Raw genomic sequence first — 15,000 nt, 5'->3', positions numbered from 1 at the left:
TAGAGCAAACCAACCCTGCCGTCATCAAAGGTAGAGCAACCAACCCTGTAGTCATCAAAGGTAGAGCAACCAACCCTGTCCTCATCAAAGGTAGAGCAAACCAACTCTGCCGTCATCAAAGGCAGAGCAAACCAACTCTGTAGTCATCAAAGGCAGAGCAAACCAACTCTGCCGTCATCAAAGGTAGAGCAAACCAACCCTGTAGTCATCAAAGGTAGAGCAACCCAACTCTGTAGTCATCAAAGGCAGAGCAAACCAACTCTGTAGTCATCAAAGGCAGAGCAAACCAACTCTGTAGTCATCAAAGGCAGAGCAAACCAACTCTGTAGTCATCAAAGGCAGAGCAAACCAACCCTGTAGTCATCAGAGGTAGAGCAAACCAACCCTGTAGTCATCAAAGGCAGAGCAAACCAACCCTGTAGTCATCAAAGGCAGAGCAAACCAACCCTGTAGTCATCAAAGGCAGAGCAAACCAACTCTGTAGTCATCAAAGGCAGAGCAAACCAACCCTGTAGTCATCAAAGGCAGAGCAACCCAACTCTGCCCTCATCAAAGGTAGAACATCAGAATCAGAATCATCGAAGGTAAATGGACTGACTTATATAGCGCCTTTATCCAAAGCGCTTTATAACGGCCTCCTATTCACACATTCACACACCAATGGCAGCAAGCTGCCATGCAAGGCGCCGGCCCGCTCACTGGGAGCAATTTTGCGGTTCAGTGTCTTGCCCAAGGACACTTCGACATGTGGCCAGCCGGGGCTCGAACCTCAGATCTGCCAACTTTGCGATCATTAGACGGCGGCTCTACCTCCTGAGACACAGACACCCCTCGAGAGGCGTAGTCTGGCACTCACACACTGATGATGATGATGATGATGATGATGATGGTTATTTAGCTGTGTTGTTGTGTGATGAATATTGTGGTTTTTGGGTTGAATGCTGCAGAGCTTAACAGACAGAGAGGGTCTGTGGGAACCTTTTCATTTCCACTTAGAGTGTGAGGATGTTGTTGTTGTTGTTGTTGTTGTTAGCGGTGTTGTTGTTGTTGTTGTTGTTGGTGGTGGTGTTGTTGTTGTTGTTGTTGGTGTTGTTGCTGTTGTTGTTGTTGTTGGTGGTGGTGGTGTTGGTGTTGTTGTTGGTGGTGTTGTTGTTGGTGTTGTTGTTGCTGTTGTTGCTGTTGTTGTTGTTGTTGGTGGTGGTGGTGGTGTTGGTGTTGTTGTTGTTGTTGTTGGTGGTGATGGTGGTGTTGTTGTTGTTGTTATTGTTGTTGTATAATTGTTGATTCTTCTGTTTATTTTCTAGCATCTGGCCTGCAGAATCTTTGCTGTCCAACGATATGGAACTACGCAAAGAATATGAATGAAAAGAGTATCGGCAAGTAACATTTACATTTTGTAATCGGCATATTATTGTTCATACGTTTAAAAGTAGTGATGATTGATTATAGACATAAAGATTGTTAAAACATGAACTCAATATGAATTATTATATAATAAACATTATTATGATTATTATATATATATATATATATATATAAATGTATATATTTATTGTTATTGTTACTATAATGCCTCCCAATAGAGAAGTTGATATCGAGGTACCAGGACGCGGGGTTCAGGGGGATCTGGTTCGCCAGCGCGTTCAAAGGCGCCTCGGAGATCGACCAGCAGTGGACCCCTCTGAACCTCCACCTGGTCAACCACCTACACTGGCTGAAGGTCATGAACTCCATGTCCAGATACCCAAACATCGCCTTGCAGGGGGTCCTGCTGACAGGCTGGCAGAGGTGAGGTCACCTGGTCCACACACACCACCTGTATCACACCTGGTCCACACACACCACCTGTATCACACCTGGTCCACACACACCACCTGTATCACACCTGGTCAACACACACCACCTGTATCACACCTGGTCCACACACACCACCTGTATCACACCTGGTCAACACACACCACCTGTATCACACCTGGTCAACACACACCACCTGTATCACACCTGGTCCACACACACCACCTGTATCACACCTGGTCAACACACACCACCTGTATCACACCTGGTCCACACACACCACCTGTATCACACCTGGTCAACACACACCACCTGTATCACACCTGGTCAACACACACCACCTGTATCACACCTGGTCCACACACACCACCTGTATCACACCTGGTCCACACACACCACCTGTATCACACCTGGTCCACACACACCACCTGTATCACACCTGGTCCACACACACCACCTGTATCACACCTGGTCAACACACACCACCTGTATCACACCTGGTCAACACACACCACCTGTATCACACCTGGTCCACACACACCACCTGTATCACACCTGGTCAACACACACCACCTGTATCACACCTGGTCAACACACACCACCTGTATCACACCTGGTCCACACACACCACCTGTATCACACCTGGTCAACACACACCACCTGTATCACACCTGGTCCACACACACCACCTGTATCACACCTGGTCAACACACACCACCTGTATCACACCTGGTCCACACACACCACCTGTATCACACCTGGTCAACACACACCACCTGTATCACACCTGGTCCACACACACCACCTGTATCACACCTGGTCAACACACACCACCTGTATCACACCTGGTCAACACACACCACCTGTATCACACCTGGTCAACACACACCACCTGTATCACACCTGGTCAACACACACCACCTGTATCACACCTGGTCCACACACACCACCTGTATCACACCTGGTCAACACACACCACCTGTATCACACCTGGTCCACACACACCACCTGTATCACACACGACAGCGTGTTGTGTGACGTGTGTGTCTCAGGTACATCTCTACAGCGTGTTGTGTGACGTGTGTGTCTCAGGTTCGAGCACTTCAGCGTGTTGTGTGAACTGCTTCCCGTGGCCATCCCGTCCCTGGCCGTGTGTCTGCAGACCCTGAAGCACGGTGAGTCCAGGGGAGCAAAGAACCCACATGACCAGCCACATATATACTATATATACAGTATATATATATATATAACATAGAACCCACATGTCATGACCAGCCACATATATATATATATAACATATAACCCACATATATATATAACTATAACACACATGACCAGCCACATATATATATACCTGTCAACCCTCCCGTTTTTCCCGGGATTCTCCCGTATTTTACCTTTCTTTCCCGCTGTGCTCCCGTTTAAATATTTTCCTGTAAATCTCCCGTATTTTTAACCTAGAATAAAATATAATTTAACACTTAATTGTTAGACGTTAGACGCATGCGCACAATCGCTATATCCATGTCAGAGTTTACTTGTCTCCTCTCGTTTCTTGGGCTGCGTTCGTAATTTTGCTCTGAGAGTGCCGGAACGCACACTAGGTGCAACGTCATAAAGGGACCAAGTAATTTGATTGGACAAGAGGCATGAGTGGTGATCAGATTTCCAGAGCATATTTACGAACGCAGCCTCGGTTATCTCCGTTTTGCAATGATCGCTGGTAGCATTGCGCCGCTCTTTTCCCATTGACATCATGGTGTCAAGTAATGTATAAATAAATGTGCTGAATTTAGATGCCCTTTTGTGTTTTCATGTATAATATATGCAGGGATGTTCAAAGTATTTTACTTTCAACCAGGTATCTGATTCTGACCACCTGTAATCACTTACTTAATGTAGGAACTACTTAATTCTTGTTGCACAAGTGGTTGCTTTTGCAGGTGGTTGATTGACAGTGTATAGCTTTGTCTAAATGTAAGGGGTATCCTATGGTTGTCTAGTGGTGATGTTAGGACTGACTGTGTGTACCCTTGTCTAAATGTAAGGGGTCTCCTATGGTTGTCTAGTGGTGATGTTAGGATTGACTGTGTGTACCCTTGTCTAAATGTAAGGGGTATCCTATGGTTGTCTAGTGGTGATGTTAGGATTGACTGTGTGTACAGTCTAAATGTAAGGGGTATGGTTTGTGGATGGTGGGGGGGGGGAGAGGATGACCCGGGGGTGCGCAGGGGGGATATCCCTTATTTTCCCTTATTTTTTGGAAAATATCCCTTATTTTCAAATCCCAATGTTGACAGGTATGTATATAACATATAACCCACATGTCATGACCAGCCACATATATATATACAGTATGTAACCCACATATATATATATATATACAGTATGTAACCCACATATATATATATATATACAGTATATAACCCACATTGTCCTGTTGCGTTTGCCGTAGCTGCTTTTCCGGGTTCAGAGCACCGCTGGCGTCCGCGTTTGCGACTGCCGCTTCTGTTTCCCTGTCCTGTCTTTTTGTGTCCTGTCCTAAAGTGTCTATAGTTTCTTGTTTTCAACGTCTACCTTGTTTTGTGTGCCCGTCTTCCCCCGGAGGTCTCCGCTTTTTATTTTCCTTGTTTTCTTTTCCAAGTATTTTCACTTTAATTTTTTTCACCGACCTCCGCTGCTTTCCCCCCCGCCATCTCCCGCCTCTCACTGCCTCCACTACCGGACTACAGTATTCACCGCCACCACTAACCCCATCACTGGACCACTAACTCCCACTGGATTCACACTTCTTGACACCATCGTTCCTGTCCCCCGGCTCTGTGTTGCTGACCGACCCGCTGCGCGCCGCTCTCAGACATCGCTAGCCTGGCCGTGCTGTGCTACTATGAATGGTCTTTATTGTCATTGCTATAGTACAGGTACCAAACAACGAAATTTAGGAGGGGTGGCTCCCCTGGTGCTAGGAAAGAAAAAAAAACAAAACAAAAACACAAGAAGGGAAGGAGCTGGTTTACATAAATAAAGGCTATGTACACTATCCACTATACTATACTGTACAGATAGACGACTAGGGTTGTCATATTGCACATAGTGTTATTGCACATTCATTTAAAGTGTCGCAGTTTGCAGGCTTGAAATGTACATATTTGTGCCTCAGCACTACACCTGATTTTTTCAGTCCAGCAGCTGCCATCAATCCGTCCAGACTGTCCAGGGCCCAGAACCTAGGTCTTTGCTGTGTTCAGGGCCTGGATGGCCCTGGGGTAGAAGCTGTGCTTCAGTCTGTTTGTCCTTGCGGCCATGGTCCTGTACCGCCTTTTCGAGGGCAGCCGGGCAAGCCACCACTCCCTCCCCAGTTCGGGGGTTGCCATCTCCTCAGGTGAGTGTCAGTCCTTCCCAGCCTTCACTCACTACTGCGGGATTTGGTCGCTGGCATGGCACGGCTAGGCTGGCCGGCCGCGCGGGTTCAGTCCCAAGCTAGCAATACATATGACAACAACAACAACAACACCACGCTGCCACTCTGGTTCACTGCCATGTTTACACAACTCACTGCCCACCAACTACTAGTCACTCCCAACCTATCCACTGAACTACTCCCACCTGTACTCTGGTTTCATCTCCAACTTGGACTCACCCTCCTGCTGCTCCTATCGTTTTGCCCTGGACTCCCGCCCATCTCACCTACCCCCCACCTCCCCCTGCCCTTCTCTCGTCTCACCTATACTGCCACTGACCTCCACTCACTGAACCACAACCATCGCCTCACTGCTGCTGCTGCCACCGCCGCCACCAAGGCAGGCATTCTCCGCCGCCGCCGCTACATCCATCGAGGCTCCCAGCAACATCGACACCGGACTCTACACCACCCAGAAGGCACAAACATCCCCTCATTCTGGACTAACTCTCGCTCACCTGTCATCACCACACACCGCACCGCTGACCCCTCAAACCTCCATCTCCCTTGCACTGTTGAACACTCGCTCTCTCTCCAACAAATCCCCTGTCATATCTGAACTGATACTGGACAACAACCTGGACATACTTCTCCTCACTGAAACCTGGCAACAACCCTCGGACTACTACTCACTCAACCAGGCCACCCCCCCTAATTACACCTACATCGCTAAACCCCGCCTCTCTAAGCGAGGGGGTGGTCTCGCTGCTCTCCACAAACACTCCCTAACTGTCACTATACTGGACCTCAACCTCCCACCCATGTCATCCTTTGAATACCTTGCCTTTTCACTCCCCAACTCCATAACTGCACTCCTACTCTACCGCCCACCGAAGCCACACCCCTCTTTTCTTTCTGATCTCTCTGAACTCCTCACCATCGCCTCTTCCCTTTCTACCCGTCTCTTACTCACCGGTGACTTTAATATCCATGTCGACAAACCCAACTCCAACCTCACCTCTGACTTCCTCTCTCTCCTTGATTGTTTCCACCTCACCCAGCACATCAACTTCCCCACCCATGTGAAAGGCCACACACTCGACCTTGTCTGCTCTGCCTCCCTACCCATATCCAACCCCACCCTCTTCCATTTCCACTCTCTGACCACCACTGCATCCTCTTCTCTGCCCCTCTGCCCCTACCGCGCCACCCCATCAAACGCACCATCTCTTTCCGTAACATAAAATCTGTCAACCCACTCACTCTCATCTCAGTCCATGTCTTCTGCCCTCCCCACTGACTCCACTCCCACCAACCCGGAAGACTATGCCACCATGCTCAACTCCATTCTCTCTGACTCCCTTGACTCACTGGCCCCCTTGAAAACCATCACTGTCTCCTTCACCACCTCCTCCCCCTGGTACACCCCTGAACTACGCACCATGAAACAGACCGGCCGCCAACTAGAAAGACTCCACAACAAAACCCACCTCACTGTCCATGCCGAAGCCTACAAGCACCATATCTCCTCCTACCGTGACGCACTCCAAGCTGCCAAATCTGCCTACTACTCCAACCTCATCAACACCACCAATCGAAACCCCCGCACCCTCTTCTCCACTGTCAAGACACTACTCCAGCCCCCGGACAACAACACAACTTCCTCCCCTGATCTCTGCAACTCCTTTCTCCACGCCTTCAACACCAAGATCTCCCACATCAACAGCTCACTGACTGCCTCCATCTCCAACTCCACCACCCCCGCCCCCCCTGCTGTCATCTTCCCCCCTCCTGATTACCCTCCCCCTACTCCTCTCACTACTTTCTCCCCTGTTGACTCCTCCCTCATCACTACTATCATCACCGCCTCCAAAACTACCACCTGCTCCCTCGACCCCCTCCCTACCACCCTGACCAAGGCCTGCCTCCCTGCCCTCATCCCCCACCTCACTGCCCTCTTCAATCAGTCCCTATCCCAAGGCCACGTTCCCTCAAGCTACAAACTTGCCGCTGTCACCCCCATCCTCAAAAAGCCCACTCTTGACCCATCCAACCTCTCCAACTACCGCCCCATCTCCAACCTACCATTCTTTTCCAAAACCCTAGAGCGCGCTGTTGCTGCCCAACTTCACTCCCACCTCCAATCCAACAAACTATACGAACCCCTTCAATCTGGCTTCCGCCCACATCACAGCACTGAAACAGCCCTGGTCAAAGTCATCAACGATCTCCTCACCTCCGCAGACTCAGGTGCCCTCAACATCCTAGTTCTACTAGACCTGAGCGCAGCCTTCGACACAGTGTCCCACTCCATCCTCCTTCAAAGGCTGCGCCAACTGGGTGTTGAGGGCACCGCCCTGGACTGGCTCACCTCCTACCTCACCAACAGACAACAGTTCATCTCCCTCTCCGGTCACACCTCCTCCTCCTCCTCTGTCACACAGGGGGTCCCACAAGGCTCAGTCCTCGGCCCCCTGCTCTTCCTCTGCTACACACTCCCCCTCGGTCACATCATCCGCCAATTCAACCTGGACTTCCACTGCTACGCCGATGACACCCAGATTTACATCACCACAAATTCCACCCAGAACCCACCCCTCACTCACATCGAAAACTGCATTTCAGCAATAAAAACCTGGCTCACACACAACTTCCTCAAACTCAACAGTGAAAAGACCGAAGTCATCCTCATCGGCACCAAATCCACCCTCAATAAAACCGGACCCATCACACTCACCATTGATGACACTACCATCACCCCCTCCCCCCTGGCTCGCAACCTCGGCTTCATCCTGGACCCCACCCTCTCATTTGATCCCCACGTCAGCTCCATCGTCAAGACCTCCTACTTCCACCTCCGCAACATAGCAAAAATCAGACACTGCCTCTCCCCGCCCGCTGCTGAATCCCTCATCCACGCCTTCATCTCCTCCCGCCTTGACTACTGCAACTCCCTACTCACCGGCATCACCTCCCGCTCCCTCCATAGACTCCAGATGGTCCAAAACTCTGCTGCACGCCTCCTTTCAAACACCCGCTCCCGTGACCACATCACTCCTGTCCTCCACTCTCTCCACTGGCTCCCCATCAAAGAACGCATCCAATTCAAAATCCTCATCCTCACATACAAAGCCCTCCATAGCCTGGCCCCCCTTACCTGACTGACCTCCTTCTCCCCCACCGCCCTACCCGTACCCTCTGATCCTCATCCATTGTTCCCCTCACTGTCCCACCCTCAAAACTCAAAGGCTTCGGTCACCGTGCCTTTTCACGAGCTGCACCCCGCCTCTGGAACTCTCTCCCCCAACCACTCAGAGACTCACCCTCACTCCTCACTTTTAAATCCCACCTCAAAACCTACCTGTTCTCCCATGCCTACAGCCTGCCCTACCCCTAGCCATCTCCCCCATCCCGGCGCCCCCGCCCCCCACCCCCTTGACACGCATACAACCTCCCCTACCCCTACCCATCTCCCCTAACCCTGCCACCCCCCCTGATATGCATACAGCCTCCCCTACCCCTAACCACCTCCCCTGTCCCTACCACCCCCCCCCCTCCCCGTTCACTGACTCTGTGTTCCATGTTACATGTTGTTTTTGTGTTTTCCGTATCCCCTATATTGTCAGCGTCTTTGAGCCTCGGAAAAGCACTATATAAATTCAATGAATTATTATTATAATATATATATATATATATACAGTATAACATATAACCCACATATATATATATATATATATATACTGTATATATATATATATATATAACATATAACCCACATGTCATGACCAGCCACATATATATATATATATATATATATATATATATATATATATATATATATATATATATATATATATATATAAACCCCTCAAAAAAAGTTTGGAAACGTTATTTCAGTCGATTATTCCTCCCCTTTAATACAGTTTTTTACGGTCGCTAAGTCACAGTGTTCAATACTGAAGCCACAGTTTCACAACTCTTCATACAGTCTGCATTCGTAACACTCATGTTGGCCAATGACTTCATTCATGTCTCAAAAGAAGCTCGTTCAACCACACACTGTCAACAATGTTCACTCAGAAGCATACACTGTCATTCATAACATTCTGACTTACAAAATACTAACAACAGGGAGCATTAGGCAGCAGGCCCAGACAGGATTAGTTCTGCTGTCCTGAATGTCTGTGCTGAACAACTGGCTCCAATCTTCACTACAATTTTCAACACCTCCCTCCGCCAATGCACAGTTCCTCAGTGCTTCAAAGACTCCATCATAATCCCAGTACCAAAATCAACCAAGATCTCCAGCCTCAACGACTACAGGCCAATCGCTCTGACATCTGTGGCCATGAAGGCGTATGAGCGCATCGTCCTCTCCTACCTAAAAACCCACACCACCCCCCTGATGGACACCTATCAATTTGCCTATCGTGCCAACAGATCTGTTGAGGATGCTGTCAATCTAGCCCTCCATCACACACTACTACATCTGGAATCACCCAACACCTACGCCTGCATCCTATTCATTGACTTTAGCTCAGCCTTCAATACAATAGACCCGGTCAATCTCTTCAACAAACTGGTGGACATGAACATTGACCCCTGCATCTGCCACTGGATACGGAGCTTCCTGTGGAAAAGACGACAGTGGGTCAAGATGAACAGCCTTTCATCTCGACCCCTGACCCTCAGCACAGGCGCCCCCCAGGGCTGCGTCCTCTCACCCTGGCTCTTCTCCCTCTACACCAACCACCTGATATCTCTCCACAGCTCAGTCACCTTTATGAAATATGCGGATGACACTACCATAATCGGACTCATAACTAATAATAATGAAGACCATTACCGCGAGCAGATAGCCCAAGCAGTCACTTGGTGCCTCAACAACAACCTCCAGCTCAACTCATCAAAAACACAAGAAATCATCGTAGACTTCAGGCACAGCCCCCCCCCCCCAAAAAAAACATCAACATCCTTGGAGAACCCATAACCATAACGGACTCCTTCAAATTCCTTGGCACTCACATCAGCAACTCCCTCAAATGGAACACCAACACAGACTTCATCACCAAAAAAGCCCACCAACGACTATTCTTTCTTAGACAGCTCAAGAAATTCAAAGTAAAACAAAAACTCCTCCTTCAGTTCTACACCGCCATCATTGAGAGCATACTCACCTCATCCATCACAGTTTGGTACGGCAGCTCGGACAGTAAATCAAAAAGGAAACTACAGCAAATAGTAAGGAAATCATCCAAGATCATCGGCACCCCTCTCCCATCAGTTGAATCACTGTATCTCAAACGCACCATAAATAGAGCACATAAAATTATCTCTGACCCCTCCCACCCTGCTCACCACCTGCTCCAACTGTTGCCCTCTGGACGGCCGATCCCTGGCCACCAAAACATCCCGGTTCAAAAACAGTTTTTTCCCCTCTGCCATAAGGACTCTCAATACCTGACTCACTGCACTGTATAAATTGTAAATTGTAAATGTTCTGTCTTGTCTTGTGGTTATGTGTGTTTCATGTCCATGTAATAGTCATGTAAAATGTGTGTATGTTTTTTGACACTGCTTTTTGAGCTGTACCGACAACAAATTCCACCGACCTAGGTTGTGTGGTCATTAAACTATTCATTCATTCATTACATAGTTTGAATGATTTTCACAAGAATGAATATTTCATTATAAAAATGGTTTGATTTATAGTAATCATAGACGGAATAGTTGACTGTAAAACTGTAAAGTATTAGGCAACAAGAATGAATCAGAAACACCACAATTTGCTTCTATCCTTTATTCTATCTTTTGCTTCTATCCTTTATATTCTATGTTTTATCCTTTTTTTTCAGTAACTTTGCAGAAAGTAAGTTACGGTACATTTACCTCAAAGTACACTACATTTACTTGTGTAAAATGAAAAGTGAAAAATAAAGTGGAAGATGCAAAGTTCAAATAAAAAAGAAAAACAGAAATTCCAGGGCTACAATACAATAGCAATCACACCAAATCTAATGTCTTCCCAGGCAATGCATCTAGTCTATTTCATTTAATTGTATATATTCTGCTACTGTAATATTTTCTAGACATTTCAATGATTACTGCAAATAGTGAAAATACCACCGCTCATCCGTTATCAGACTTTGCTGAGGTTCTGGAACTGAAGAGTATCAATAGAGTGCAAAATAACAGCATCTGCACACTCAAACACTGTGCAAAAAAACAGTTTATTGCGAGCTTTCTGTCATATATGATAGGAATATGATTACTGCAAGAATGCACCAAATAATTCAGTTTTGAACGTGTTCTTCAGAGTTTTGAACACAGTATGTTAGCAATGAAAAAATGTGTTGCAAATACATAGTATTTTGCAAGTGGGGGAGTTTGAATGAGAGAAGTGTTATGGCATTTGGAGAACGTAGTCATTGAATGCATTCTGTATGAAAGCAATGCACAAATCACAGAGAAAGAGTCACAGTTTTGTTCACATGGGTTTCTGCTCTGCTGACTGTATGAAGAGTTGTGAAACTGTGGTTTCAGTATTGAACATGGTGACTTAGCGACCGTAAAAAACTGTAATACCAGTTGGTGTTGTGTTTTATATGGTTGGAAAGCCTGATTAGTCACCTTTACAACGAGGTACAACTTGTAAGGATCATGCATTCATGGAAGGAGCAACACAGCTAACCGTGTTGGTAGCGGCCCCAAAAAAACCCAAAATGGCCAAATCAAGCCTCCTTAAACCTTGGTGTGTTCATGTGTGTTCATGTGTTTAATGCCTCCTTAAACCATGTGTGTTCATGTGTTTAATGCCTCCTTAAACCATGTGTGTTCATGTGTTTAATGCCTGTTTAAACCATGTGTGTTCATGTGTTTAATGCCTCTTTAAACCTGTGTGTGTTCATGTGTTTAATGCCTCTTTAAACCATGTGTGTTCATGTGTTTAATGCCTCCTTAAACCTTGTATGTTCATGTGTTTAATGCCTGTTTAACCCTGTGTGTTCATGTGTTTAATGCCTGTTTAACCCTGTGTGTGTTCATGTGTTTAATGCCTGTTTAACCCTGTGTGTGTTCCTGTGTTTAATGCCTGTTTAACCCTGTGTGTGTTCATGTGTTTAATGCCTGTTTAACCCTGTGTGTGTTCATGTGTTTATGTGTTTCTTTTGTTCAGGCTCATTTGGTCCGAAGGCCGAGGAAGAAACCAATCACATCCTGGGCTGTAAAGTCCACCTGGAGCAGAACGTCTGGTAGGATGGTAGGATGGTAGAGTGGTAGGCTGGTAGGCTGGTAGGATGGTAGGATGGTAGGTAGGATGGTAGGATGGTAGCATGGTAGGCTGGTAGGCTGGTAGGATGGTGGCATGGTAGGATGGTAGGATGGTAGGTAGGATGGTAGGATGGTAGGATGGTAGGATGGTAGGATGGTAGGATGGTAGGATGGTAGGATGGTGGCATGGTAGGATGGTAGGATGGTAGGTAGGATGGTAGGATGGTAGCATGGTAGGCTGGTAGGCTGGTAGGATGGTGGCATGGTAGGATGGTAGGATGGTAGGTAGGATGGTAGGATGGTAGGCTGGTAGGATGGTAGGATGGTAGGATGGTAGGATGGTAGGATGGTGGCATGGTAGGATGGTAGGATGGTAGGATGGTAGGATGGTAGGATGGTAGGCTGGGGCGGCTGTGGTGTACTGTGTACTGACCTCTGACCTCTGTTAGGAGGAGGGTCGTCCTAGCTGGTTGTTAGACGGTGTGAAACCTGGGTTACTTTTGTGCTTTCGCCATATTTAGCTACTTCTCGAATGTGTGTGGTTATTGATGTCTGTGTTGTGGTTGTTGATGTGTGTGTGTGTGTGTGTGTTATGGTTGTTAATGTGTGTGTGTGTGTGTGTGTGTGTGTTATGGTTGTTAATGTGTGTGTGTGTGTGTGTGTTATGGTTGTTGATGTGTGTGTGTGTGTGTGTTATGGTTGTTAATGTGTGTGTTGTGGTTGTTGATGTGTGTGTGTGTGTGTGTGTGTGTGTGTGTGTGTGTCCGTAGCGAGGGCAGCGGGGCCTTCTCCGGGGCCCAGATCTACCACATGGTGCTTCACATCCTCACTCACCTGCACAAGGAGGTGGACGACTTCAACAAACACTAGTAGGAACATCACATAATAACAACACACCTCTCTGCTTATACATCACATAATAACAACACACCTCTCTGCTGCTAGATCACATCATAACAACACAACCTCTCTGCTTCTACATCACATCATAACAACACAACCTCTCTGCTTCTACATCACATCATAATAATATAATCATAATCATAATATAATTATAATAATCATAATAATCATAATAATCATAATAATCATAATAATCATATAATAATCATAATAATATAATAATAATGATAATAATAATAATAACAATAATAATCATAATAATAACGTATTTGTATGCCTGACGCGTGTCTCCTGTCCTCCTGTCCCCCTGTCCTCCTGTCCCTCTGTCCTCCTGTCCCCCTGTCCTCCTGTCTTCCTGTCCCTCTGTGCTCCTGTCCCCCTGTCCTCCTGTCCCTCTGTCCTCCTGTCCCCCTGTCCTCCTGTCCCCCTGTGCTCCTGTCCCCCTGTCCTCCTGTCCCTCTGTCCTCCTGTCCTCCTATCCTCCTGTCCTCCTGTCCTCCTGTCCCCCTGTCCCCCTGTCCTCCTGTCCTCCTGTCCTCCTGTCCCCCTGTCCTCCTGTCCTGTCCTCCTGTCCTCCTGTCCCTCTGTCCTCCTGTCCTCCTATCCTCCTGTCCCCCTGTCCCCCTGTCCTCCTGTCCCCCTGTCCCCCTGTCCTCCTGTCCTCCTATCCTCCTGTCCTCCTGTCCTCCTGTCCTCCTGTCCCCCTGTCCTCCTGTCCTCCTGTCCTCCTGTCCTCGTGTCCCCCTGTCCTCCTGTCCCCCTGTCCTCCTGTCCTCCTGTCCTCCTGTCCTCCTGTCCCCCTGTCCTCCTGTCCTCCTGTCCTCCTGTCCTCCTGTCCCCCTGTCCTCCTGTCCCCCTGTCCTCCTGTCCTCCTGTCCCCCTGTCCTCCTGTCCCCCTGTCCTCCTGTCCCCCTGTCCTCCTGTCCTGACGTGTGTCTCCTGTCTCAGCCACGTTCGAGGAGGGTTCAGCCGCTACCACAGGAAGTACCACTTTGGAAACCCCAGAAATATTGCCACCTTCCAGTCTGAACTGAAGAAGTAAGAACCTCCTGTTACTGACCGTCTGTTACTGACCTTCTGTTACTGACCTTTGTTACTGACCTTCTGTTAATGACCTTCTGTTAATGACCTTCTGTTACTGACCTTCTGTTAATGACCTCCTGTTACTGACCTTCTGTTACTGACCTTCTGTTACTGACCTCCTGTTAATGACCTCCTGTTAATGACCTTCTGTTACTGACCTTCTGTTAATGACCTCCTGTTAATGACCTCCTGTTAATGACCTTCTGTTAATGACCTCCTGTTACTGACCTTCTGTTACTGACCTTCTGTTAATGACCTCCTGTTACTGACCTCCTGTTACTGACCTTCTGTTACTGACCTCCTGTTAATGACCTCCTGTTAATGACCTTCTGTTACTGACCTTCTGTTAATGACCTCCTGTTAATGACCTTCTGTTACTGACCTTCTGTTAATGACCTTCTGTTACTGACCTTCTGTTAATGACCTCCTGTTAATGACCTTCTGTTAATGACCTCCTGTTAATGACCTCCTGTTAATGACCTTCTGTTACTGACCTTCTGTTAATGACCTCCTGTTAATGACCTTCTGTTACTGACCTTCTGTTAATGACC

At 47.5% G+C, this 15,000-nt stretch overlaps 1 protein-coding gene across 1 annotated transcript in view; it reads left to right on the top strand.

Annotated features, from left to right (window-relative positions):
• LOC308150866 (hexosaminidase D) overlaps positions 1-15,000 on the top strand; it is a gene marked incomplete at both ends in the record, with an annotated part of 23,700 nt that overhangs the window by 5,594 nt on the left and 3,106 nt on the right. Inside the window, 6 exons of the mRNA XM_080523653.1 lie at positions 1,305-1,376; positions 1,584-1,788; positions 2,887-2,969; positions 12,369-12,444; positions 13,234-13,332; positions 14,315-14,404. Of these exons, the coding sequence (XP_080379779.1) occupies positions 1,305-1,376; positions 1,584-1,788; positions 2,887-2,969; positions 12,369-12,444; positions 13,234-13,332; positions 14,315-14,404 (625 nt within the window). The remainder of the gene's footprint in view (positions 1-1,304; positions 1,377-1,583; positions 1,789-2,886; positions 2,970-12,368; positions 12,445-13,233; positions 13,333-14,314; positions 14,405-15,000) is intronic.

Source organism: Nansenia antarctica, assembly GCF_963989245.1.
Source record: "Nansenia antarctica genome assembly, chromosome: 2".
Lineage (NCBI taxonomy): Eukaryota > Metazoa > Chordata > Actinopteri > Argentiniformes > Microstomatidae > Nansenia > Nansenia antarctica.
This window is presented reverse-complemented; position numbering and strand designations above follow the sequence as displayed.